At 33.4% G+C, this 25613-nt stretch overlaps 2 protein-coding genes across 2 annotated transcripts; one reads left to right on the top strand and one right to left on the bottom strand.

Moving 5' to 3' along the window:
* The first annotated feature begins 3109 nt into the window (after positions 1 to 3109).
* On the top strand, positions 3110 to 22210 carry LOC145591528 (ubiquitin carboxyl-terminal hydrolase 26-like). Its single transcript, XM_081648008.1, has 15 exons — positions 3110 to 3251; positions 4640 to 4743; positions 4850 to 5446; positions 7610 to 7865; positions 8944 to 9674; positions 10829 to 10937; positions 12713 to 12894; positions 13249 to 13533; positions 13608 to 13815; positions 14101 to 14172; positions 14375 to 14587; positions 16393 to 16656; positions 18931 to 19072; positions 19873 to 20039; positions 21797 to 22210. The coding sequence occupies exons 2-14, from the start codon at positions 4664 to 4666 to the stop codon at positions 19965 to 19967; spliced, it is 3234 nt and encodes a 1077-aa protein (XP_081504134.1). The 5' UTR covers positions 3110 to 3251; positions 4640 to 4663; the 3' UTR covers positions 19968 to 20039; positions 21797 to 22210.
* Positions 22211 to 23162: 952 nt separating this feature from the next.
* On the bottom strand, positions 23163 to 24563 carry LOC145593134 (guanine nucleotide-binding protein subunit gamma 1-like). The gene is made up of 4 exons (XM_081649645.1): positions 24205 to 24563; positions 23879 to 23931; positions 23737 to 23781; positions 23163 to 23603 (listed from the first exon to the last, which is right to left on the bottom strand). The coding sequence occupies exons 1-4, from the start codon at positions 24394 to 24396 to the stop codon at positions 23522 to 23524; spliced, it is 372 nt and encodes a 123-aa protein (XP_081505771.1). The 5' UTR covers positions 24397 to 24563; the 3' UTR covers positions 23163 to 23521.
* Positions 24564 to 25613: the final 1050 nt, after the last annotated feature.

Genomic DNA, 25613 nt, shown 5'->3' with positions numbered 1-25613 from the left:
GTCAAGTTACTTAGAATATTAGGTTGCTTGTTTTCGTTGACTGATTTGGGATTATTAGAAAAAAAAATACAAGTGAAAGTTCAGATTATTGTAGAATAATTAAAATTTGGGATTACTTAATTAAAGTAAATCGGTCAAAGTTGGGATTATTAAAGTGTAATTTTCCTTTAAAATATTCAAATTGTGCATTACACGGAATAGAAATTCTCTATTTATTAGCACGGGATATTGTTAGATACTTCGTATTTATTTAAATTAATCGATTATATTGAAAAGGTCTCAATTATTTGTTTTGTGTGTTGTCTGACGTGTACATATCTTTGGATAGGATAGAGTGATAGCCTAGAGTGACAGCCAATTATTAGATTAATTGTATCGTTTATTGTATTGTACAACCAATTATCAGATTAATTGTATCGTTTATTGTATTGTACAACCAATTATTAGATTAATTGTACCGTTTATTGTACAGTAATTGTGCCTTTTCATGTTTGATTTCTTACTCTTTATATAGCTGCATAATCCTGATTTATTTTATTAACAATCTTCAATTATTTTCAGAAATACCAAATCTTTTCTCTTCTTCATACATTGATATACATATATAATAAGCGTTTTATTTAGTTTTTATATTAGTATTTTGCCATTTTCTTATAATTAATCGAAGTTTGCTTTAGTTATAGTAGAAGGAGCAGAATTGTCTGAGGAGCACAACGTATTTTACTGCCAAGGATCGAGTTATATACAACTTCATATCACATAAATCGATAAGGTATTCTATTCATCTCATATGTAATCTCTTTTTAATTTTTTTTTATGGGTTGTCTCTCTGAAAAGTCTTTTATTGTCCTTAATTTGAAATAAATTAAGTCTAAATTGTACCCTCAATTCCGATCCTTTGTTTAATAGACACATAGGGATGTACACATGTTAATCTGAACCGTAACCCGGTTTGGTTTACGGTTTGATTTAGATTTTTTTTTTTTTGTAAATACGGTTTACAGTTTGGTTTGGTTTGGTTTTTCAAGATTAAAAATCAAATCAAACCAAACCGTAAACCAGTAAACCGTAGTTTAATATTTATATAATTTTAAAATAATTATGATATATTACAAAAAATTAAAAAATAATTAAAATCAAAATACAACATAGGGTATATGGTTGGGCTCATTATTTAATATTTATTATAAGTTGATGAAGTATTATTTGACAATTTTTAGGGAAAAAATGTCGTCTTATTATAAATAATATTATTACGGTTTTGGTTTGGTCCGGTTAATACGGTTTTGTTTGGTTTGATTAATCACACCAAACCATATTTTAAACATATTACTACCTTAAAACTTTATTCCTTTTATTATGACAACCTTTTATTTTATTTTTAGTTATTTTATCATCCACTACCTTGCTTTATGGGTTCAAATTTATTTACGTAGTATTAAATCTCTCACTCTCTATCTCTCTCCTCTTTAAAACAAAAGGCATGTATGATTCCCATTATCACTTTTTCTTGGTATGTGTAGGGGTGAAAGTTCGGATTGTGATTCGAATTATAGGATAAACCAAATTAATTTAGTTTTGGATTTTTGAAACCAAATCAAAACCAGATTTGGATTCAGTCCAATCTAATCTAACCCGTTTTAATTTAGTTTTCAAAAATGAAACCAAACTAAACAAAAATTATTGGGCCTAATTAACACAGCAAACATGCGTGGCTCATGATATCATGCAAATAATCAGATCAGATTTTACATAGATATTATAAAACCGACATTAAAATATGAAATTTCACATGAAAAGGCATACATAAATACATGAACTTTAAATAATTCTTGATAAATTAAAAAATAACATTGAATTTTCTATTAACATGATATGAAAATAATTCAGACCTTAGAGTTGTACATAACTTTAACCTAATATAAACCACAAAAGATGTTGCTAGAAGTCGCAGGTGTGGTAGGTGACGGTCTGAGAAAATGAGAGAGCCGTTTATTTTTTTTTTTTCATGACAGTAAGAATGACTGAGTGAGAGGCTATTAGCTACGTTTTTTTTTTTTTTTTTTTTTTTTCCTTTTTTTTCCTTTCGACTTATATACTATTGGAAATATGGGATGTAGAAAGGGCTATTAGTTAGTTTTTTTTATTTTATTTTATTTTTTATTATTTTTTTTCTTTTGACTTATATACTATTGGAAATATGGGATGTAGAAAATTAGGTTTTCAATTCGACTTTTTTTTTTTTTTTTTTTTTAACTCAAAATCGAAACCAAACCATAATCAATTTTTTTAATTTTTAATTTTTACTTTTTTCAATCCAAACCGAACAAACTTAAAAAATAACCAAATTTTGAATTACTAATTTGGTTTAATTCGAATTACTTTCACCCCAGGTTTGTGCAACTACAATAACCAAGTAGAGTTTAAGAACAAAAATGGAGAACGTATTTATTTATTAAATTAATTGATTATTATATTGAAAAAGTCTCAACTGCAGAGTATTTGCTTTATGTGTTGTCTAGCGTGTACTTATCCTTGGATAGGATAGAGTACCAGTTAATTTTATTTGAAATTCATTATACTTGCGCCGTTTCGTGTTTGATTTCTTACTCTTTATATAGCTGTGCAAATGTGCAACCCCTAACTTATTTTTACAATCTTCAATATTTTTTTTTCTTCCGAATAAACAAATTTCATTAGTTTGCCATTAACTTGAAATTACTTGAATTCTTTAGTTATTGAAGAGTGAAATTGTCCGAAGAGCACAAAGTGATTTCACTGATCCGGGTCGAGTTAAATTAAACCTCATATCACATCAATTGATAAGGTACTCTCATCGTCTTTTATATAATCCCTTTTTTTGTGGTTTGTCTTTCTTAAAAGTCTTAACTGCTCTTTGCTTTCAATTTGAAAATGAAAATCTTAATTATGTCCTCAATCTCTTTTAATTTATGTTCTACCACTTGTTTAATAAACGATAACTTAATTATGTGAAAGACGAAAATCGAGGCAATCTTTGAGAGACCAAAGGAGTATCAGTATTTTTGTTAAACATTTTTATATTCAAGATTCCTATTTCCTACAGACAATCAACAGTAATACTCTGAAATTCACAAATTAAGAACAGAAGCCAGAGAGGTGAAGAGCGTTCTTCCTATATCCCCCAAATCGCAGATCAAATTAGAATATTTTAGGTCTACAAGTTCTAAATTTTCTAGAAAAATCGAATTTACTCACTCGCTACTTTCTAGGTAAATTATCGTTATCTAAAATCTCGAATTTTTTGCTGAATTAATTATACAGATTTATCATCTGCTTGCTTAATTTGTCACAAGTGATTTTTTTTTTGTATCTGTAATTTTTCTCCAAATTATGTGTATACATAATTTAATTTTGTAATTGTGGTGTAATTAGTATATATTGTTGGATTTTGAATATAATCTGCGCGTTTTTTGGAGTCTTTGAATGTAATTAATTGTTAGAATGAGGTGAATTATTGTTCGATAATGCTTTTTCTGCAACTTCTTGATTACAATTGACTAGAATAGTTGAAGATGGAAAGTGTATTAATGTACAATTATTATATCTTACTTGAGTAATTGAAGTTTGAATGCGTCTTTGTGCTTCTATATGTGGCACAGAATCGGCTCAAGTTTTGGAAATGGAAATGTTTTGTAAACAGGGAAACCTAAGGATTATGTGCTTCTTAATAGATGTTAACTTGTTAAATTACTTATTTGAAGTAACGTTGAAGTGCCAAGAATAAATTTCGCGCAAATATTAATATTGTATTGTGTCTTTATGCATTACATTTCATTTTTGTGACATCTCATTTTGATTCACATTGAGTAATTTGATTGGAAATGTTATGCTGGCATTTTTTGGGGTGTTAAGAACCAATACTATTCATAATAGCTGTGGTCTTTGACCGACATTTGGTCGTAATGACTAGTGTGTTGCGAAAAATTGTATCTTTGTAATGATGCTTACAATAGAGAAGCTTATTATTTCTTTTGTTGTGCATAGTATATTTCATCTGACTATAGCTGTTTGCCTGTGATGCTTTTTTTTTTTAAAACTTTTTTTTACAATTATTTTCCGTAATAGATTAAACAGATTAGTGGCACTATTAGATTATAATGTTAGAATTGGTTAATTGTAAATTGTATGAGTTTAAGACTTGATAGGGTTTATAAATGAATTTGAGTGTTGTTAGATTAGGCCTGTCATATTTTGAGAGTGAAATGTTGGAATCTATTGATGGTAAATTTTGAATAGCTATAACTATAGAATAGTTTAAAATGAAATATTGAGTTGGTTGGGTGGCCCTCTGAAAAACTCTGGCCTAAGTTCCGTAGATATTTTTATTAGTCCCTGGTGTGTATGAAACCAGAAGTGGTTTGAGTTGGCCTGAAATCTCATCCATGGAAAGGAACTCAATTGGTATAAAAGTTAAAATTATTGACTCAAATGTTGGAATTTCATGCTTACTGTGAGGGAATACATTACGTTCATGGGAATCCATGTACCCGAAATGTAACAATTTCTAATCAGCTGCAAATTTTTGAATTTTTTAGTTGTATTTTCCAAAATAATTTAGTCGATTTTGTTTCTTTTCTATTCCCTATATTGCTTGCAGCCCAGGGGCCAAATAGATTGTACAATGAGCCGGCCGTCTACTCGTAACAAGAATAAGCGCAATAGGCCGGAGGATGAACTTGATGCAAAATCTGAAATTTTGAGGTATGTAATTAGTACTCTTATAATTATATTAGTTTTGAATTTGCCCATTCTCTCAATTGACAGTTCTTCAAATGAATCTGTAATTTGACTAACAAATATGGTTCAGGAGGATTCACTCAACGGGTAATGTAACAGATGATGATTTAGCACAGCTTTACAATATTAGAAAGACTAATTGTCATGGGTGCCGTGTTAATACAAAGGACAATCCTAACTGTTTTTGTGGGCTGATTCCACCCCCAACTGGAAGTCGTAAAGCTGGTTTGTGGCAAAAGATTTCAGATGTAATTAGTTCATATGGTCCTGATCCAACGAAGGATCTCAGGTCTTCAGTCGAATCTCCTGCGGGTTTGACAAATTTGGGTGCCACATGCTATGCCAACAGCATACTTCAATTCCTTTACATGAACAGGGATTTTCGTGAGGGCATTTTTTCTGTTGAGCCGCATGTCCTTTTGCAGCAGCCAGTGCTGGATCAATTGGCACGTCTTTTTGCACAGTTGCATGGCAGTAAGATGGCTTTTATTGACTCAGCACCTTTTATAAAAGCTCTTGAGTTGGACAATGGTGTTCAACAGGACAGCCATGAGTTCCTCACTTTGCTTTTGTCCTTGGTTGAACGATGCCTTGGCCATTCTGTGGTCCCTGAAGCAAAAACTATTGTTCAAGACCTTTTTAGGGGAAGCATGTCACATGTTACCAGGTATAATTAGATAAATTAGCTTCGTTTTGTTGCGTTGTCTTGCTTTTTATGAACACTGTTTTTATCTTTTATACATTACATTCAATTGTTGTGGTAGTAGAAATAGGATGCTTTATTTTAGCTTGAGCAATGCGTTTCCACTTTCCAGGGCTCAATTATTGCTGGTTATATGTTTTACTGCTAGTGTTGTGTCTTCGCTAACTATTGCTTATCCATATGCTGGATCACTGCTGCTCTTCCAGATAAAAAAAAGGATTATGCATCTTGTTTATGCCGTGACAGTTAAAAATAGAAAGTAACACCGGCAACCACTTGATCCCTGTCTCTGATAGTGTAGACTAAATATTGTGAGCATACAGGAAAATGCGTTGATTGGCAAGAAAGTGGAGAAAATGGGAGGTTTCTTGGACTGCTAACTCACTAAGGGGCTCTTGGAGTCTTGGTTTTTCAAGGAACTTAGTTTTTCTGTTTGTGAAGCACGTTTACATAGATATCGTGTGGTTTTGAAGGTACATTTTATGCTATTGGAGTGCAATTTCATTACCACAAAACAAATGATGCTGTTTAGGGATTTTCTTATACATCATGGGTATACGTAATTATCAAGCCTAACTCGGGTATTTTATTGGCTTTACATTTTGAATCTCAGCTCTCATTAGTATCAAGCCAAGACGGGAACAAAGAATGCATGCTCACCTATTTAAATGCATATACAGACATGCACTACCACACATCCTGTCAACTTCTAACATCACTGTCAGAATAGATTTTTTTTTTTTCTTCAGGACTTTAAAATAATAGTGTCTTGTATCTGGTTCATATCTAAGTAAATTTGAAGGCCACAATACTTTTCATAGGTTTAATGTATTCTTGTTTTGCTATATTTTAAATCCATATCTACATCTGAGAGGGGAAGGGTATAATAATTTAGCATCCATCATAGGTAGTTTTATCATTGTCTTCCTGGATGATATTGACAAGTGTAGTCACTCTTCTTTGTGTTTGAGCTTTGGGTTGGTCTTCGTAATAATTGTAGAATCTGGTCTCATTGTGTGATTTAGATTCTTTGTTTGCGAAGTCTTAGAATGCTTCTGTATTGTTGAGCATGGGGGTAGTCTTCGTATATATCTAGGCTGTATTTGGTTCCTCCCGAACTAGGTAGCTTTGCTTTCCATTATTTGCTGTACTCCAACATGTTATGTACCTTTGAACTTTGTTAGCTTCTGCTTTTGTTAAATTGACTGGCTTGCTGATTGAATCGTATTGTCTTCCCTGTTTCCAATGTTTTTTGGAAGTTCAAAGCTCTCGAATCGTTGAATGCCAAGGTCTTTGTGTTAGCAATTGTTTGCAGCAAGATAAAATTTCTTGAAAGTTTTTTTGTGAAGTGGCTGATCAGGGCCTTGTCTTCCAATATTTACATAATGCAGTTCAAACTTCAAAGGTGCTAACTCAAGGTGATGGAGCATGGTGTAGGATTTTGCACATAAAAGAAGCCTTGATTGTGCTTGGTTTTTTTTTTTGATATAAACCATTGAAAGTGTGGTAGGTTGGGTTTAGGAGGATAAGGACAGAAGGTGCTTTGGAGGTGTGCGTATTTGGCAGTCATTTAGACATTCAGGTGCTTTAGTTGGAGCTCATTGATGTTTTTATTTTACTTATCTTTACTCAAGGGATAATAAGTTTAGATAGTTAGATATGCTCTTATAAGCTCTATAGGCTACGTTCCAGGCTAATCAACTTTAAATCAGGGCTAATAAGGGCTACCCAAGGTTCAATTGTAACTACAATAAGCTTAGACAGATTAATATAAGTTGAGATTTAGGGAATTCAATTGAAGATAATGCGTAGTCACAAATTTAGGGAGATTGGGCTAATCATGGGATCATGTTATGTTATCTTGCTTCTCTATGGCCTGTATTTATTTATTATTATTTTTTTTTTCTGATAAAGTCTTCTTTAAAGAGACACCTTTTACCTCAAGAAAGGAGATAAGGAGGAAATCTTATCCTCTGACAGTGTTGTTTGAGTTTACATTAAGTAAATTTTTGCTGTTGAAAATATCCTATTTTTCTACTAGATAGCCTCACATGCTTCTTAGTCATGATTTTTTAATAGTCATGTTAGAGGATATTACTGTGACATTGTGTGATCTCTTTCTTGTAGATGTTCAAAATGCGGGCAAACATCTGAAGCTTCTTCAAATCTGGAGGACTTCTATGAACTGGAATTGAATGTGAAGGGCTTAAAGAGTTTAGATGAAAGTTTGAATGATTATCTTAGCGAGGAAAAACTTGAAGGGGATAATCAGTATCACTGTGACTCATGTGGGACAAGAGTTGATGCTACTCGCAGTATTAAATTGCGCACACTGCCGCCTGTACTGAACTTTCAGCTTAAGAGATGTGTTTTTCTCCAAAAGGTAATCACTTGAATTTGATTTTATTGCTTGAAAATTCCTGATGCATTTTTCGTATTTTTATCCTGCTTCTAGAAAACTTTGGCTAGTCCTAAACCTACCTACATTTATAACTCCGGCTTAGAATTTTGGTTTAAACCCTAATATATCATAATAAGGGTTAATGTGGCTTTGGGGGGATGATTCCCAATCATTTGTCTTCATTATTAAAACTGTGGTGCTGGGACTTGGAGGAGGGACTATTGATGATTTGGACTGACCCGAAGCCTTTGAGGTTTTTTTGACTGACAAGCAGTCTTCCCACTTTTCCCATTTTATATACAGTGTACATATTCATAAATTCTTGACATCTCTTACATTACAAAGTAAAAGGTCGCTACCTATTGTGGGCGAGGAACATAATCTTTTGGCACTAAAGTTGCACATTTCTTATAATTTCTTGATATTCTGGGGCATCTGCCTCCTCTGAATTTCCCCTTTCTCAAGCCCAACATTTTTTCCTGGTTGGTAGCCAGGAACGGCATATTTTCCAGAATTCTATAGGCTTTGAGGGCTTAGGAAGGGATAGCTTAGGAATAGTATATGGTATAAAAAGGGCAGTAAGCTGGTTGAAAACTTGAAATATCCAAACTTGAGCTCCATTAGGTGAGAGTCAATATTTAGCATCTTTCTGCTCTTTTTTTGGCATCAGAAAACTCATTTTGAAGCTTATCTAAAGCGATGCCATCAGTCCAGGATGAGGTAAAATAACTTTCTGTAGACTCTTTGTCTGTTTTCGAAATGTTCCTTAGTGCTTTTCATTTTAATTATTCAACTTTCTTTCATCATCTATACAAGCATAGCTTAGTTTTCATTTAGTTGATGATGTCTGTATGGTGGATTACCCAGGTTTTCTTTGACTAGATCATTATAATAGTATGCACTTTTAGCCTGCTATGATAGGAATTTTCAATATGGCATTATGCATATCTTCACTGTCAACTACAATTTGAAATTAAAGGTTTTTCTGCAGCAGTCATAACAGCTTTCTGCCTAGGATAAGTCTATCCCATCTATTAATGATTCTTCCATGTGTGTGTAGACAACAACGAAAAAGAAAATCACATCTGCATTTTCTTTCCCGGAGGAGCTGGACATGGGAAAAAGGCTGTCAGAGCCCTCAGAATCAGCTTCTATTTACGGCTTATCTGCAGTGTTGGTTCACAAGGGAACTGCTGTCAACAGTGGTCATTATGTGGCTCACATCAAGGATGAAAGCAGTGGACAGTGGTGGGAGTTTGATGATGAACATGTTTCAAATTTGGGTCATCATCCTTTTGGTGAAGGGTCATCGTGTTCTGCCTCTAAGACAAATGGTACATCTACCCAAGAAGTTAAGACTTCTGTTTCAGATGAAAATCACATTGATGTTGACCAGCATGGGTCGTTTAAAGCTAATAGTCGTGTGGAGAGGTATTCTTCAAGTGATGCATATATGCTGATGTATACTCTTAGACCTAGAAAGAGTTGTCAGAATGGGTCAACAGGGCATAATGCTGTTACTGAGAAAATTGCTGGGGCTTCAGTTCCAGTTGACAGTAGTCTTTCACTTCCACCTCATCTTGCTGATGATATAAAAGCACAAAATGATATTTACCTTGAATTGTGTGAAAATTACAATACGAGAAAGGAACAGGAAATAAACACCATTACAGAGCGAAGACAAGAAGTCCGTTCTATTCTTTCTGAGGCACCTGTTCTTTCCCTTGAAGAACCATATTTCTGGATATCTATGGATTGGCTACGACAATGGGCTGACAATGTGACTATCTCGTAAGTGGCCATTTTTTTCTCCATCTGTACCAAGCTCTGATGTTACTCTTCACTTTATTTTCTAGTGTGTTTAATTCTGATGCTTATGTGAGATATGCATCAGAAGTGGATGTTTATGCTTTGTTAACTACTTCCTCAGGCTGTTTTGAGTAGAAAGTCTAGTTTTTGGCTAATTTCATGTGGACTATGTGGGCATTCTAAGGTGTATTATTAGAATACTCTACATGTATTAAAATTACTTACTTATTCTTGAGGTTTAGACTGGCTTTTTGCCGATTCACTATTCATTTTTGTTCTTAGACTCTGTTCTTCCTATGCTGTGCAGACTATCCTTATTAATAGTTGACACTTGGATAGCGTAGGCAGTGTTGAAGGGAGTTGTTCACCTTGCTCCTTAATAATTTAGGTTGGCAAATGAAGCACTTAATGAATATTCATTTTGAAATTGACTGTCTTGAACAAGTTGCTATGAGAAGGAAACACGAGTTTGGTTTTGTTTAATACTATAGAACGAGTTGGTATAGTAATATTGTTCCATTTTTTATGGCTGGATTATATTAGTGAGGCTTGAGGAAATGATGATTCATTTTTAAAAGAAAACTGGTGGGGAGAAAGTTGTTGATCTAATTTGAATGTTATATATCATAGAAAGTGGGGCGGGGTGGGGGGGGGGGGGGGTTTATTAGAAGATTGACCAAGTTTTTTTTCCTAGACCATGGATGTCTAAGCTGGCTTATGTGTTGGGCTGGAAACAAGAGTTTTTGTTGAGAAGAAATATTTGGCTCATAATGTTAAGCCTTATAGTAAATATTGGAGGATGCAAAATGGAGTAGGCTCTCATATGCATTCATGGTTATGAATCTTATGATGAATTACTGTTTGTTATCATTTTATCTTAAAGAAGCCCTATGATCCTCATGGGTATTTTCTGCTCTCCATCATTTTTTTTTATCTCTACCATAATCAAGTTATGTTAATGGGAGGCCAAGATCTATTGGCAGAATCAATACTTTTATGGTCCTTTTTTTTTTTTGGGTAGCACAACACCCTATTTTTGCAACTCATTGGTGAAAGCTTCTATGCTCTGCTCCCATTTTTTTGTTATTTCTTTTGATAGTGGCATTATGTTTTGATAACATTATTATTGCCGGCAGTGCCATAGACAACACCAATATTCAGTGCATGCATGGGAAAGTACCAGTGTCAAATATAGTTGCCATGAAGCGGTTGTCAGCTAAAGCTTGGACCTTGTTATGCTCCAAGGTATGCTGCTTGAATTCCTTGTCTGGCTAGGACGTTTAATTGTTTCTATGTATGTGGAAATTGTTTACATCATTCCCAAACTGTACAATCAAGTGCTTCAAAAATTATTGCTTTATTCCTTTCTCCTTCTCCAGATGGTGGGTAATAATGTGGTGTAAACTACTCCCTCTACTCAATTTTAGTTGTCCTTTAAGGTGATTATAAGTACAAAAGACTTATAAGTCATTACAGTGACATTCAAAACCAACTAGTCATGTACTCATTATTATCCTTAGTGACTAGAAATATTGCATTGATTTTTCCAAATTGTACCAGTGCATCACTGCCTAAAGTAACCACACAGAAATACCTAAGTACTTTCTCAGATTGCTCATCTCTTGGGCTTGATCCAGAATTTAACCCGTTCACTCTGGGCATATTAAAAATTATAGCAGACTCTCCCTGTAAAATAAGAAAGAAGCAGTTGTGCTATTTGCCACCATTGCCCTAGATTGAGATGATCTTACTTTTAGGCTGAAGTATTCTAACAATTCTGGCTTTGAATTCACATTATTCGTGAAAGTGAACATGGACATGAAGTGATTAGGCATATTGGAAGAGAATGTTTTGTGTGAGATAAATTCGTGGAATATTTCCATGTAGTGACTTGTATATCGTAAAGGTTTACATCAAATTTCTATTTAAGGTATCAGAAGCGATATGTTGGCTTACTGATAGCACTGAACGAGTTGATGTTAGTAATGCAATAGGTCTCGTGTTCAGCTTCTATTCTGCACTTTATTTTTTTTTTTTTGAGGGAAAGGTAGGGTTAAGATATTTTTATGACCACTCATCTTTATCTTGAATAATTAAACAAATTTTGTGATTTTTTCTAAATGGCAGTCTACGTGTTTATGGAAAATGCAGAGTATCTTAACAACTTTGTACCATGTGGATGGGATGTGGCATCCTCACATTTAGGAAACTAAAATTTAATCATGAAAGGAATATTATTTTAATCTTAATATTAACTTTATCTCTATTATTTGCTCAACGTATAAATGTCGCAGTTTCTAATTTCTAGCATATAAAATATAATTCTAAGGATATGTGTACTCTACCAATTTGAAAGAAATAAAAATAGAAGTCAAGATCTTTAATAATTATTCATTTTTATTTTCTCTCAAATGTCTGCTTCTTTGGAATCATTTTCTAATTCCTCTTTCTCTCTTCTGACTCTTATATTTACCGTCTTTCCTCCTTCCCACTAATTATGCAATTCATGCAAAATAAGACTACTTTTTAAGTAGAATGTAAACTGAAAAATGGTAGATAAAAGAAGTAAGTATGTGCATTCTAATTACATCCTTTTCTCTTCTTTTTGATAATCTGTTCATTTCATTTTTGGTTTAAAAAATTATCCTCTTTGTTTCAGTTTCTAGCTTCTGTACTTGAATCTTCACATTTTTTGGTTTAAAAAAATTACTCCATCTTCTCTCATACTCCTACTTCCCTTGTTTCGCAAAAAAAATTATATGAATAATCAAACGCCTATGTTGACAATATTTGACTGAAAATATAGAGTATATATTATCTAGATACAAAGTTACCAACCTAGTAACCTGCTTTTTTATCTTCATTTTGACTTAAATTTAAGAGAGATTAGGCTTCCTGTGCTAGTAGGCTTGTAGCTTAGTGTCCTGACATATATTTTTTTTCTTATCCTGTTTTATTTAAATCTCTTTAAACTGTGATTTATTTTTGTTTCTCATTTTTACAAAATTTATATGTAACAGTACAATGGAGGTCCTTGTCTGGGCAGGGATGACTTTTGCAAGATTTGCTTAACTGATTCTGCACGTGCAATTGTAACTGCTGATAGCTATCGAGATCGAAGGGCGTACATGAAAGAATTAGCGGAAGCTGCACTTGCAGGGAGTTGTCCGGATGGTAAACAGTATTATATCTCCAAACCATGGTAAGTTGGAAGGCCTTTTTCCTGTTTTCCATGTCTTAGTGTTTACTGTTTGTTCATTTTGTACTTAATTTTATTTCAAATCACTAGAAGAGTTTTGGAGATGACAATGCCTTTTAATTTTCTTTTGTTTAATTTCATCATTTATGAGTATGATATTCTATTTCCTTTTAACTGTTTTTGTGGTCAATGTATCTGCTGCATGTGGTTTTTTTGCTTAGCTAGCATTTGACATTAGAAGATAGCTTTTGTAATATTATTAAATATTTGGATTTTTATGTCTGCCTTTTCAAGCTTCTGGCTTCATTTTATTTTTTTCCTTGGATGAGTAGCAATATAATTGAAGTTTTCTCATAGGTTACAGCAGTGGTTGCGGAGAAAAGCTAACGATAACCCCTCTGAAGCAGATACAGGACCTACAGCTTCAATAAGGTGCCCCCATGGGCAACTCATGCCTGAGCAAGCTTCTGGTGCTAAGCGAGTGTTAATCCCTGAGAGTCTCTGGATTTTTCTGTATGAAAATTCTAATCTGGTAAAACCAGATGATCAGTTGGGATGTTCAACATTTTCATCAGATGCAGAGACATGTACCGAGTGTTGTTTGGAGCTCACCGAGGTTGCTTCTTGGGAGGATACTCTAAGGTGGTTTGGCCCTATACTATTACTATTAGTTTTAAGCATATCCACAGGTTGCTGATTCATTCGTCTTGCTGCAGAGAAATCAAGTTGAAGCAGCGCCAGAACCATGAGAAATTGGCTCTTGGAAAGGCTGTTCAACTTTCTTCAAATTGCAAGTACTACTTGTTACCATCTTTTTGGCTGTCAACATGGAGAAGCTATATTAATACAAGTGGCAAAAATAGTTCTTCAACGGCGAAGCCTGAGAGGCTGGATAGCGTTATCCGTTCACTTATATGTACCACAGTGAGTTCTACCATCCCGTGCTTTTGTGAACTCTTCCTGCTGTTAGTATGCCGTTCATTTTTGTAAGGTCGGTAGGGAGGTGACTAGGAAAAGTTATGCTAACTATATCAAACATATGCAAATTTAGTAGACAAGTAGTGCTCCAAAATAGAAAAATTATGAATACTCAGTGGCAGAACTCTGTCAATTTGTTCACTATAGAAGATGACAAACTCTTGTTTATCTTTTTTTTTTTTTGTGAATAATTACTTCAATGTGCTGATTGTTCTTCCACTTTATTTTCAGCATTCTCGATTGCTGGAGAGGCCTTTGGGCTTGACATGCAAACGTGGGGTGATATTGCAGAAGTTCTCTGCGGTGAGTTTTAACAAAACCATTAACCATATCTCTTACCTGCCATGTCATAATCATGCTGATGAGTGTCATGGATGTTAAACCAGATTCATACTCCTTGTGGTGTCACACACTACTACTGTACCATGTTTATCTTTACTTTCAATTTGCCTTTTGTTTAATTCTGCTCACTGATTTAAAGTTGGTTTATCCTTTCCAATTTCAGACAGAAGGCCTATTAATGGTGAGTGAAAGTGACTGGAGACATTTTTGTGAAGAATGGGATGGAAAAGAAGAGAGAGGCATACTGGCTGAGATTGAATTTAAGAACTCGGTCGAGGGACATTGCCAGGAGATGCCAATTACTGAGGAGCCTATGAACGAAGATCAAAGTGATGAGTTTGAGTCTAGGGAGCCTGTGATAAAGACTTCTCCTGAGGTATTTCCTGAGCTTTGCTATAATATTTGTAACACTGGTTTTGATTTTTTGGGTCTGTAACAGATGAGCAGAAACTGTTGCTGAGAGGTTTCCTCTTTTTTTTTTTTTTACGATCACATTTCCTATTTTTTATCTGATGAATGCAGAAGGTCGTGAGAGACATAATATTGATATTTTTTTTTTTGGAATAGTATATTCATTCATGAAGAAAGCCACCCCCCCCGGGCGTGTCTTCATGCCCCATGTGTTTGTGTCTTGATGTGTTCTTTTATCAAGGGTGTTTAGTGATCTACTTTATTTTCTTTGTGATTCTTTTTTTTTTTTTTTTTTTTTTTTTGTGATGAGGCTTGTGTAGTTTCTTTTTTTTATTGTCGAACTATTGATACCTTTTTCTAAGCCTTTGGGGAACAATCACAGAAATGAATTAGTATGAATATTATGTGTTTCGGTGGGAATATAAAGCTGGAAACAACTAGGTAGACAAATCTCTCCAAGAGCGAGAGAGCTGCATATAAATCCCTAATTAACAAAATTTGAAGATATTTTATTTTTATTTTTTAATCATAGACTCAGGAGAAGTTATTCTCTCCATTTCCTGAATTATTCTTGGAGAGAAGTCTTGATGATTGATTTAAATTTCTATCTATGAAACTTCCAAATTCTTGGACAATAGTGAATAACTCAATGATTGAGAAATCTTTGGAAGTAGAAAAAAAGAAAAAAAAAATACAAACAATTACTATTAATAAAAGAAAGCCCATTGAAATAATTGTGGCCCACTTTCTTGTGATGTGACCTATCGGCTCCCTTGGAAACTAAAAAACTAGGGGTCTACCGGGGGGGGGGGGGGGGGGGGTTAGTAACATGTGTTGGCTTCTTTGTATGAGGCATAATATGCATATCTGTTTTTCCTTGATTCTATTTTCAGATATCAAGTGAATGGTAGGTGTTGCATTTCTTGTTTTCTGTAGCTATTGTGCTCGAGATTTGCACAAGTTAAGCTTATACTGACTCAACTTTTAAATGAAATGAAAAGTTGGCTCAGCATGACATAGTGGGTTATAGGCTTATAGCTGAGGCAATAGATGGCAGGGGAGGTGTTTGTCTGTGCATGTTGGCCTACCCTTTATTACTTGCACATGTATGTATATTGATCTATTCTTCCTTGGCATTAGGGTTTGGTTGATTTTCAAACTTGTTTTATGTTACCCCCTGTTGCAACTTGCGAGTTGAGCTGCATGATTGTGTTTGCCATAGAGATTAAGAATTGTTATTTTTATATGAATACAGGAATAGACTGTGAGGAGAGGGAGGTTGAAAAGTAAGAGAAAGTGGGTAAAGAGAAATTGTTAGAGAAAATGATTGGAGAGAGTTAAAATGAATGAGATTTTGTGTGTAGAGAAAGATAACCACATGAGAAAGTGCTAAGTATTTTGGGGTGCCCAAAATAGGAAATCATGCAACTTTGTTAAGGGCTGGAATTTCTTTTACCAATATGTTTTTGGTTTATATATCTGTAACACTTTCATCTTTGAATCTCTATGTTTGTGGGAGAAGCTCATGACTAAATTTGTTTGTTTGTTTTTTTTTTTTTTTCTTCATCTTAATACCCACCTTTTTTCAAACTCTTTCAAATGTTTATCTTGTCATGCCCCTTTCTTTATATATCGTACGGTTCCTTATGACGGTTCATGTTGGCCGATCCCAAATTATTTTGGGACTAAGGCTTTGCTGTTGTTGTTTTATATTGATTGCTAGCTTGTTTCTTGTTTACTTCTTATTGCCATTTATTGTTTTATTCTAAGGTATGTGAAGAATGCATTGGAGAAAAGGAAAGCTGTGAGTTAATGCGGAGGCTTAATTATAGTAATGAGGACATTTGTGTTTGCTTTGTACGTGGTAAGGAACCTCCAAAATCTATTTTAGAAGCTTCTGGGAACAATTGTGAGGCAGATCGTCGGACCTCCAAGCGTTCTAGAAAGACATCATTTGGAAATTCCAAGAATTTAACAGTTTCAGGTTCTACAACAATTTATCAGTTAAAGATGATGATCTGGGAATCTTTCGGGGTAGGTTGCATCTCTTCAAAATTTCCTTTTGCAGCTTTATTAGCAAGATACTTTATATTTTGTTTTCAAGTCTTTATGGTTGATTTTGAAGGTGTTCAGCCAGAGCTCTCTGTCACAATTTGATAGTGGTTAAATTTCTGTTTTATGGTTGGTTTATTTTAAAAATTATTTTATAATTTTTAATTTACACTTATTTTAAAATAGGTAAAAAAAAGAAAAAAAAAATGAATAACCATGTTTAGGGGTGCTTATGATGCGAGTCGAGCTCGAGTTTAGCTAAGCTCGACTCGAACTCGAAAACACAAAACTGAAACTTGACTCGAACTTGAAACTCGCGAGCTCAAAAAAATGGAGCTCAAATCGAACTCGAAAACCTATTACTTAAACTCGACTCGAGCTCGAACTCGAATTGAACTTTGAAATTTTTTATTTTCGCAAAGTGAAGTATTATCCCATTAATTTAAAGCATTTGGTTTGTTTTTTTTAATTTTTTTATCCAACAATTAGTTTAATCCTTTAATCCAAAATCAACTATATATACATCGAATCTACCAAGAGAAGGATTATTAAGAAACTTTTGTTAAAAAATAAAAATAAAAATAAAAAATGAAATAAATGGAAATTTACCGGCGTTAAGGAGGAGACGGAGACGCAGTGATCGGGAGTTGCGGCGGTTTGATTGAATTATGCTTCTTTGTACTTTGTTTGATTGAATTACCAAGCTTGTAGGCCTTTTAATCTACTATTTGATTGAATTTTAGTAGAGAAAATAAAAGAGGAAGGAGAACATGGAAGGAACTAAGGAAGATGAAAATGATGACTAGAAGAGCCTAGAATATTCAATAGGAAATGATAAGGCGTTTATTTTTTTTGAGGAAAATGAAAGGAAAAGGCCTTTATTAGGTATTCCTTGAAATACAATTTTTTTTTTTTTTTAGGTTTGGCCCATTATTCCTAATTGTAAATATGAATATGAGTTTGGCCCAATATTATCAATTATTTTGAATAAGAAAATTAAGTTAGATTTTTTTTTTATATATTTATATATATAAATATAATAATCCATAGTGCATTATAAAAATTGAGTATCTCACGAGCTTTTCGATTCGAGTAAGGAGTTGCTCGGCTCAAATCGTTAACATTTCGAGTCGAGCCCGAGCTCGAGTCGATCTCACTTGAGTCGAGGTTTGACCGAGTCGAGCCTGAGTAGCTCGCGAGTTGTCTCACATCATAAGCACCCGTAACCATGTTAATGTCTTGTTGTCTGCATACTTGGGAATCTTTTGGGTTAGGTTGCATCCTTTCAAACGTCCCTTTTTTAGCTTTAGCAGAAATAACTTTGTATTTTGTATTTAAGTCTTTATGGCTGATATTTAAGGTGTTCAGTCAAAGCCCTATGTCACCATTTGATAGTGATTACATTTTACAGAAATACTGTTTTGCTTCTTTTTATTTTTATTATATTTATAGTTTTGTAAGAAACCTACGGATAACTATGTTGAAGTCTTGTTGTCGTCTGCTTACTGCTCAGAGGTTCAGCAGAAAATTTTAATATTGTTTTAGGATGTAAAAATTTCTTGTTAGGGCATGGACCACCTTATTATATGAAGGAAACACTTATGAAGTGCCCATTTCATTTTCTTCCGTTCACCCCTGTAGCAGAATATTTATGGAATCCTTCTTACGCTTCTTTTTTTCTTACAAAAAGGTTTGTGTGTTTTATTAATCTTCGGAGAGGAAAATGCTGAATTTGACGCAGCTTAGTTTCCAACTGTTCCTCAAAGAAGAGAATTAGTACAATTTCTTGCAAAAAGTTACTTTTAATGCTAAAATCTCAATTGTAAAGAGAAAACTTAAAGATGGAAGATCCTTGTCTGTCTCATCCCCATCGTTATTGCTTGAGAAAATGGAGATCTGATTATTATTTTACCAGTAGGATATTGTTAGAACATAGCAGTTATAGAAAATTAGTTCTGGAGAAGAAAACTTGAACTCCATGGATATCAAGATAGCAATTTCTTTAAAAAAAAATGGAGTGTAATTTTTCTAATTGTGAAGTACCCTTTATGTTCTGCTGACAATTAATGAAGCATTAGCTGTGGCATTAGCACAATGATTGGAAGGAAACTTTCAAATGCCCAGAAAATAAGTTAAAATTCAAATTAGGCTCTGGCAATTCTTTTTCCTTTTCTATAATGTCCCTTTGCTGTCTGTGTACTTGCTGTTTGATGGATAATCTTTACACGTGTTGATAAGAAGGCATGTTATATGCAGGTGGTTAAAGAAAACCAAATACTTCATAAAGGATCCAAGGTGATTGAAGATGAAGCTGATACTCTTGCTGATCTCAACATATTCCCTGCAGACGTGCTATGGGTGACTGATTCAGAAATCCATGAGTATCGTGATATAGCTGGTAATCGCAATATATCATCCTCATGATCAGTAATTGAATATACTATCAATTCGAATGTTCTACTGTGCAATTTTTATTGTTATTTCCTTAATTATGATGATTATGGGTTGGAATCACCGTTACCAGATTCACACCTAACCCCATGAATCTCAATTGGGTTTGCACAAACCAAGTCACGGTTCGCTGGCGTCCCAATTCGCAGTGGTTCGCGAATTGAGTCGTTGGTACCTCCGTCCCGAATCTGAAACCTTAATTAAAATTGATGCTTATTAGCGGTCCTGGTTGTAACTAACCAACATCCAAGGGTAGCTTCTTGATTTTTCCTCTTCCTACAGAAAAGTAACCAGAAATTCTAGTAAAGCGTCTCTTAATTGTTTCACATTTCGCAACTGATGTTTGCCCAATACTATTGTTATTGCGGATTGCTGGCAGACATTTTTATAAGCCGTGTTTTGGATGCTTGTGTTATTGCCTGCACACATCCCGGTCTCTGATGTCGTTTTTTGTTGTTTGCCTTTTGTCTTCTTTTGCTTAGCATTATCGCAATGATATGAGTCCGTTGCTTGTTGGCGCGCTCTGCTTGTAGCTTTGAATTTATTATTTTTGGTTCTAGAAACTGTATTGACATTTTAAAAAGTAATAACATGAGATGATGCCGTAAAGTAAAATCTTTTTTAAGATTTCAATCTGATCCTATATTTCTTGAGATTCCCAGTGTGGACTATGGTTTCTATTCATTTTAATTTGGTGCCGAACACTATTGGTAGTCTGTTATATGATCTAATTCTCTTAAATCTCAGATGAACTTTCAGAGCAGAAGTTTGATGTGCGAGAAGCTGAAGAAGGGTTTCGTGGAACACTGTTGACTTCTAATTCTGCTTCACAAGTGGTCTAAAGGACTGGATTCTAAATCTTTATATTGTTTATTTATAGTACTGGAAGCATGTCCTGCTTTGACTTTTTCAAGGTGAGGAATTTACTGCTCAATCATTTTTTTTTTTTTTTTGTGTGTGTGTGTGTGTGTCCACGTATGTTTGTGTTACTTTTAGGTGTTTCCTGGTATGTCAATGTCAATGCTTTAGGTGTTTCCTGGTATCAATTGTCCTTTGGTTCCTTATACAGCTATTTGTCTGCATTTCTTATGTATCTATGAAAAAAAAAAAGGGAGATAGAATTATGAGGAAATAGTGTTATTTGAAAGGGAAATGGCTTTACATTAGGGAATTTGTTTTTGGTGATTTATGTGTTTGCATTCGTAAAGTCTCCAAATACTTCAGACTGATAAGAGTTTACTGACTGATTGAGGATGGGGGAATTCTTTTTGATTAGTTTGCTGTCATTCTATTACTATATTTATGGAGAAGCATCGTGTAAACCCTTATCACCATATAATGTGTAATGCATTGAGTATAGGGTAAGGGCATATTAGGAAATGTCATTATCTTTCACTTAGAGGTAGCTTGAGCAACTAGGGAGGAAATTCAGTTAGAGGAGGGAATCAGTTGGAAAAATATGATTGATTGATTTTAATGATAATTATACCTCTCGAAAGCTTGAATATCATTTACAATTTCTGCATTTCTATTTCATCAGTCAAATTCCCACTCTTCTTCCTTTAGCATCCTGTCTATATTTTCAGATCATTACATGATGTTGACTTCAGTCGGATGTTATGTGGTATAGATCATTAGTGTTGTTAATTAAGATGATATTAAGATTGAAGTTTGCCTGCTCCACCTTCCCTCTTCTCTGTTCCCTTCTATTTTCTCTCCATCTCCCGTATCCTCAAAATAGAAGTTGTTACATCAGAATAATGCATTTTGAAATATTCTCCAAAGCATCTTTGGGTATATCTTGCTGCGATGCAAGAACCTATTTAAGCTACTGGGGAAGATGATTAATTGCCACCTAATGAGACTGGCATCTTTAACACATTGTAATAGGGCATTCATATGGAGGAACTTTTTTACTGGTTACCGAAATACTTGTTTTGTGTAGCACACTATAGAGTTAATATATATTTTGTTGGTGCTTGGTAAAGAGTCTTTCGTGCAGAAATTCCAAACCTCAGTCAGTATTCAATTGTAAAATAAAAAAAAAAAAGTATCTGCCTGGAGTGTTAGAAGTTGTAAATTTGACCCATTAAAGAAAGGTGATTCCACTGTATTTCAATATGCTGATAAAAGAGGGCTAAGTTATATAGAGTACATTTGCTTCTAAATCAAAGATATCCAGATACTCCGTTAGTGTATGTTTTACCTTGTGGTATATAATGTATAGCAAAGTATGCATATGTGCCGATGTGACAATTTTATTTAGAATTGCAATCTGATATTTACTTGTACTATCTGCTGATTTTAATTGGGCTTTGTTTTTTTTTTTTTTTTTTTTTTTTTTTTGACAAAGGCTTGGTTCTTTGTTGCTCAAAAGATTAGTAGGTAAACTGTGTTGCAAGGTGCAGAATCTGTGAAATTTTGAGGGAAGAATTTATCATGATCATATTTTTTTTTTTTTATGAATTTTTAAATTCAGTGATTCATCCATAAATTTGCTGAAAGTTGATAGGCCAAAATGTATTTTGTGAAAATGTAGAAACTATTAATATATAGCCTTTTTAACGATGAGGCTTTAGCTGTTAAATTTCATGTAAATTTTTTCCTAAAATTTCCACCTTTTTTTAGATGTCATTGCTTATGCTGAACCCTTGTTATTGTGGTGGTGCAGGGTGGCTGTCATTTTGGTATCTCTTGGCTTTGTTTTCGTTGTATATTGGGGGATTTTTCCCCACTTCCGATAGGGGATTGAGATGTGCCTGCTGTATCGTGATGTTTGAGAAGAGAGGGCGAGGGGATCAATTTTGATGTCAAAGAATCCCCTTTGATCTAGGTTTGCAATTACCGGTGTGGATTTCATTGTATTATATTGGTTTCTCCATTTATAGTTGAATGGAGCTGTATAATAGCTATATGAACACATATACTTGGATTTTTGCTATACCGGTTGATCAATGAAGAGGCCTTTTGTTGTCTTCTCAAAACACAACCCCTTTTCCGGGTTCATCTTATAACTCGCCCCTTCTTTTTACTGTTGTGTATGGGCATGTAAATATCTCCTGGGTTGGCCCTTATACCTGGATTTCATGCATGCTTAATTGTGCAACTTTAATTTCCTTGGAAAATCGCAAGAAATACGATGGTCGAAAGCAAAAAGGTACTAATTTTACCACGGGACTTTAGATTTCGGGTGGTATAGCTATAGTAAAGCCAAGATAAATATAAGTCGAATCTTTATGCAGGCTGATACTAATATTTTGTTAGCTAGGTCTTCCTCAAACTTGTCTTTTACGATATGATTGAATGCACTATATGAATGCTTTAAAATTTAGAGCTTGGGAAGCTTAATTTGGTATGTAGCTATAAAAACCCTTTTATTTATTTATATATTTATTTTTATTAATAATATACTACTATTTCTTAATGTTCTTCATATGATGGTGATTCTCTCACAAAAAAGAATCAAAACATGAAGAGGAGGGAGCATAATTTATAAAGTCTATTGTTAAATTCAAAATTAAGTCACTTTTCTTTTTGTCTATAAAAATGCAGAATGTCACTTGTGCTTTTTAGAGACATGATTTTTACAGCACAAAACTTATTCTATTATTAAATATCATGAGTTACTCTTCTTTGTAGAAAACTCCCCTTTATTTGACAAGGAAAAAAAACAATGAAAAGAAACAAAACTCGAATAAAACCATTTGGGACATCATCTTTATTAGCACATCGTATCCTTGTTTCATAACCTCTACTTTTCTCTCTACCAATAATAAGGAAAATAAATGAAATTTATGTACATTGTACGACTTAATAATTAGCTAATATTTCCATTGTTTATCATCTCAACAACCTTTTTTAATTATCTCTTGGCGTTTGTTTTTATTCTTTTAATTTCTACTATAAGGATCTTCAAAACAATTAGAATTGCAGGTGTTCTCTATTAGAGCTTATTAAACGGGCTCTATCTAGCCTCATTCTTACTTTCTTAGTGTTGAGACTGATTATAATCTCTCGTCGTTTCGACATTGAGGAAGAGATTATCAATTGAGGTTTATGCTTTATTAACATTTGAGTAGTTAAACAACTAACATGTTTGATATCTAACACCTTAACACAATTGTCCTTTAAACTAAAGACTTGGTCCATAAATACATGAGACCTCCTAACACATTTGGGTGCGCTGTACCTATTATTTCTAGGTGCACCCAAATGTATAATAAACATTAAACGTGCAAAATAAGATAGAGCCCAAACTCGTAATTTTAGAATATAATTATTCTATTAGGTGTTAGATAACAAACATGTCGACAAGATATGATTAGTCAAACAAAATACAGTAATAATTTTGTGACATGGAGACTGCATCTGTTTGTCGTTTGTTGTAATGTGTTGTTTAGATCCAACGCCTGTGACTTCTTGAACTGCTTGATCCTCCAAACCATCTCTCCCAGTTTACATCCACTGGCCCTTTTGTCCTGTAAACATCCCAATTTTTTTATTAATACAAGTGTTATTTTAATAATATTGTAAGTAATAATACTGTAAGTAAGAAATATTTAATACTTATAATTATGATTTAAATAACAAATATAAAAAATGGGTTCTTACATTGGAAGAAGAGGGTCTGGAACTGATTCAATTACTGATATTATCCTGTTTTTATAAATTACAGAAAATAATATATTAAGTAATCTAGAATGATATATTTAGGAAATTCAACCTAAAATGATTTTGAGGAATAATAACTTACTCATTGCAAACTGTAGAAGGTCCATCAATTGTATCAAGTTCATCTAATTCACTCTAAAACCACATATATGAAAAAAAAAAAAAAAAAAAAAAGAACATAATTATTGAATTGAGCTAGAATAAAATAATGTAGAAATCCCAAATAAAAAAAATCTACTTCCCCTGTTTCGATTTAATTGTCACATTATTAGTTCAAGTTACACTTTACTATTAATTCCGGATATTCCGGATAGAGGGAGTTACACGTAACTATTAATTCCGGACAGAGAGAGTACGTACTTTTACTGTATTAGAGATCAGTTAGACAAATATGGAAGAATAATGAACCTGGATATACTGGATTTGTTGCTCAAGATGAGAAATTGCAGCTTGTAAACGATGTCTGCCTATGAAATTTGAAGGGGTTTTTATTCTTCCATTGTTTCTGCTTGCAACTGTTGCAGAACTTGCAGAAATAGCAGCAGCAACAGTAGTAGTTTTCTCTGTAGTTACAGCTTGTTCTTCATTTTGTGAGTTCATTTTTAGAGAGAGAAAGAAAAAGGGAAAAAGAAATGAAGAAAAGTAAGCAACTTTAACTTCAAGAACTAACTCAAGAAGTATAAGATTATGATTAGCTTATATTATATGGGTGTTAAAAGTGTAAAATGATTATGTTTAGCTTACTGTGTTTTACCCTTTTATCCAAGGGATGTTTTGGGTAGTCTGCCTAATTTTCTTTTCTAATTGTGGAAAACTGTTTCCATCTTTTGTTAGTTGAGATATTAGTAGGCACACAATTAATAATTAGAGGATATGGGTGAAAGTTTGGTTTTCGATTTGAATTTGACTCGACTTCAATCCAATACATGTATAGTAGTTCATAGACTTTGTTTTTACTTATCCAATTTTAATTTGTTATTGGCTTTGTTTGACAATAGGTTGTTGGGCAAGTTCATTGATTTTATTAGATTGGATGTTTGTATTGGCCTTTTTATTGGCTGTTTGACTTTTTATCTGTTTAAAACATCTTTGGTGAAATTGGGTGTTGGAGTTTATTAGTAACCTAGTTACCCAAAGCCTAAATCTTACCCCAAACAGCTTTTTCATTTTGGCTTTTGAGCTAGTTCAAAAAGTCATTTTTACCTAACAGAATTTTTGGCTATTTGACCAAACGAAAAAGTTAAAAGTCAATAGCCAACAAAAAGGCTAATGAAAAACCGTTTATTAAACGAGGCTATTGAATTTGGATTGAATTGAATTTTTTAAAACTAGATAATTTATACCTTTCAGCCAAGTAGAGAAAGTCAAAAACAAATATGTATTCTGTAAGTTATAGCTTTTGATCACATTCTCCAAAAAAAAATCAATTCTAAAATTCAATCCACACTTACACATTTATAAAAACTAAAAAATTACTACCCTTTCAAAAAAAAAAAAAAAAAAAAAAAAAAAAAAAAAAAAAACCTAAAAAATAACTAATTTTTTCAGAGTGATTTTCATAGATAATGTAAGAAGAAAATAAATCCCATAAATACGCTGCATTTTAATAAAAATTTTCAGTGTATCGTCATCCATGTCATCTTTTGTAAACTTGATTTTTTTTTTTTTTAAAAAAAAAAAATAATAAGGCTGAAACCGCTAATTGAATTAGAAATTCATTACACTAATCCGCTAATTCAATTAGCGGTTTATTTTTTCACCCTTTTACTCGAGCAAGCCAATTAATACTACAATACATAAAACTACTAATTCAATTA

The sequence above is a fragment of the Chenopodium album genome, chromosome 18 (genome assembly GCF_948465745.1).
Source record: "Chenopodium album chromosome 18, dcCheAlbu1.1, whole genome shotgun sequence".
Lineage (NCBI taxonomy): Eukaryota > Viridiplantae > Streptophyta > Magnoliopsida > Caryophyllales > Amaranthaceae > Chenopodium > Chenopodium album.
Note: the sequence above shows the minus strand (reverse complement) of the source record. Positions and strands in the feature narration are given on the sequence as shown.

What these genes read in the sequence shown, in the direction of transcription:
- LOC145591528 (XM_081648008.1), top strand. Translation starts at nt 4,664, where the DNA reads ATGAGCCGGCCGTCTACTCGTAACAAGAATAAGCGCAATAGGCCGGAG. An exon ending in GCAAAATCTGAAATTTTGAG is followed by an intron (nt 4,744 to 4,849) that starts GTATGTAATTAG and finishes AATATGGTTCAG; the next exon opens with GAGGATTCACTCAACGGGTA. An exon ending in TGATCTGGGAATCTTTCGGG is followed by an intron (nt 16,657 to 18,930) that starts GTAGGTTGCATC and finishes TGTTATATGCAG; the next exon opens with GTGGTTAAAGAAAACCAAAT.
- LOC145593134 (XM_081649645.1), bottom strand. Translation starts at nt 24,396, where the DNA reads ATGAACTCACAAAATGAAGAACAAGCTGTAACTACAGAGAAAACTACT. An exon ending in AACAAATCCAGTATATCCAG is followed by an intron (nt 23,932 to 24,204) that starts GTTCATTATTCT and finishes ATGTGGTTTTAG; the next exon opens with AGTGAATTAGATGAACTTGA. An exon ending in CCAGACCCTCTTCTTCCAAT is followed by an intron (nt 23,604 to 23,736) that starts GTAAGAACCCAT and finishes GGATGTTTACAG; the next exon opens with GACAAAAGGGCCAGTGGATG.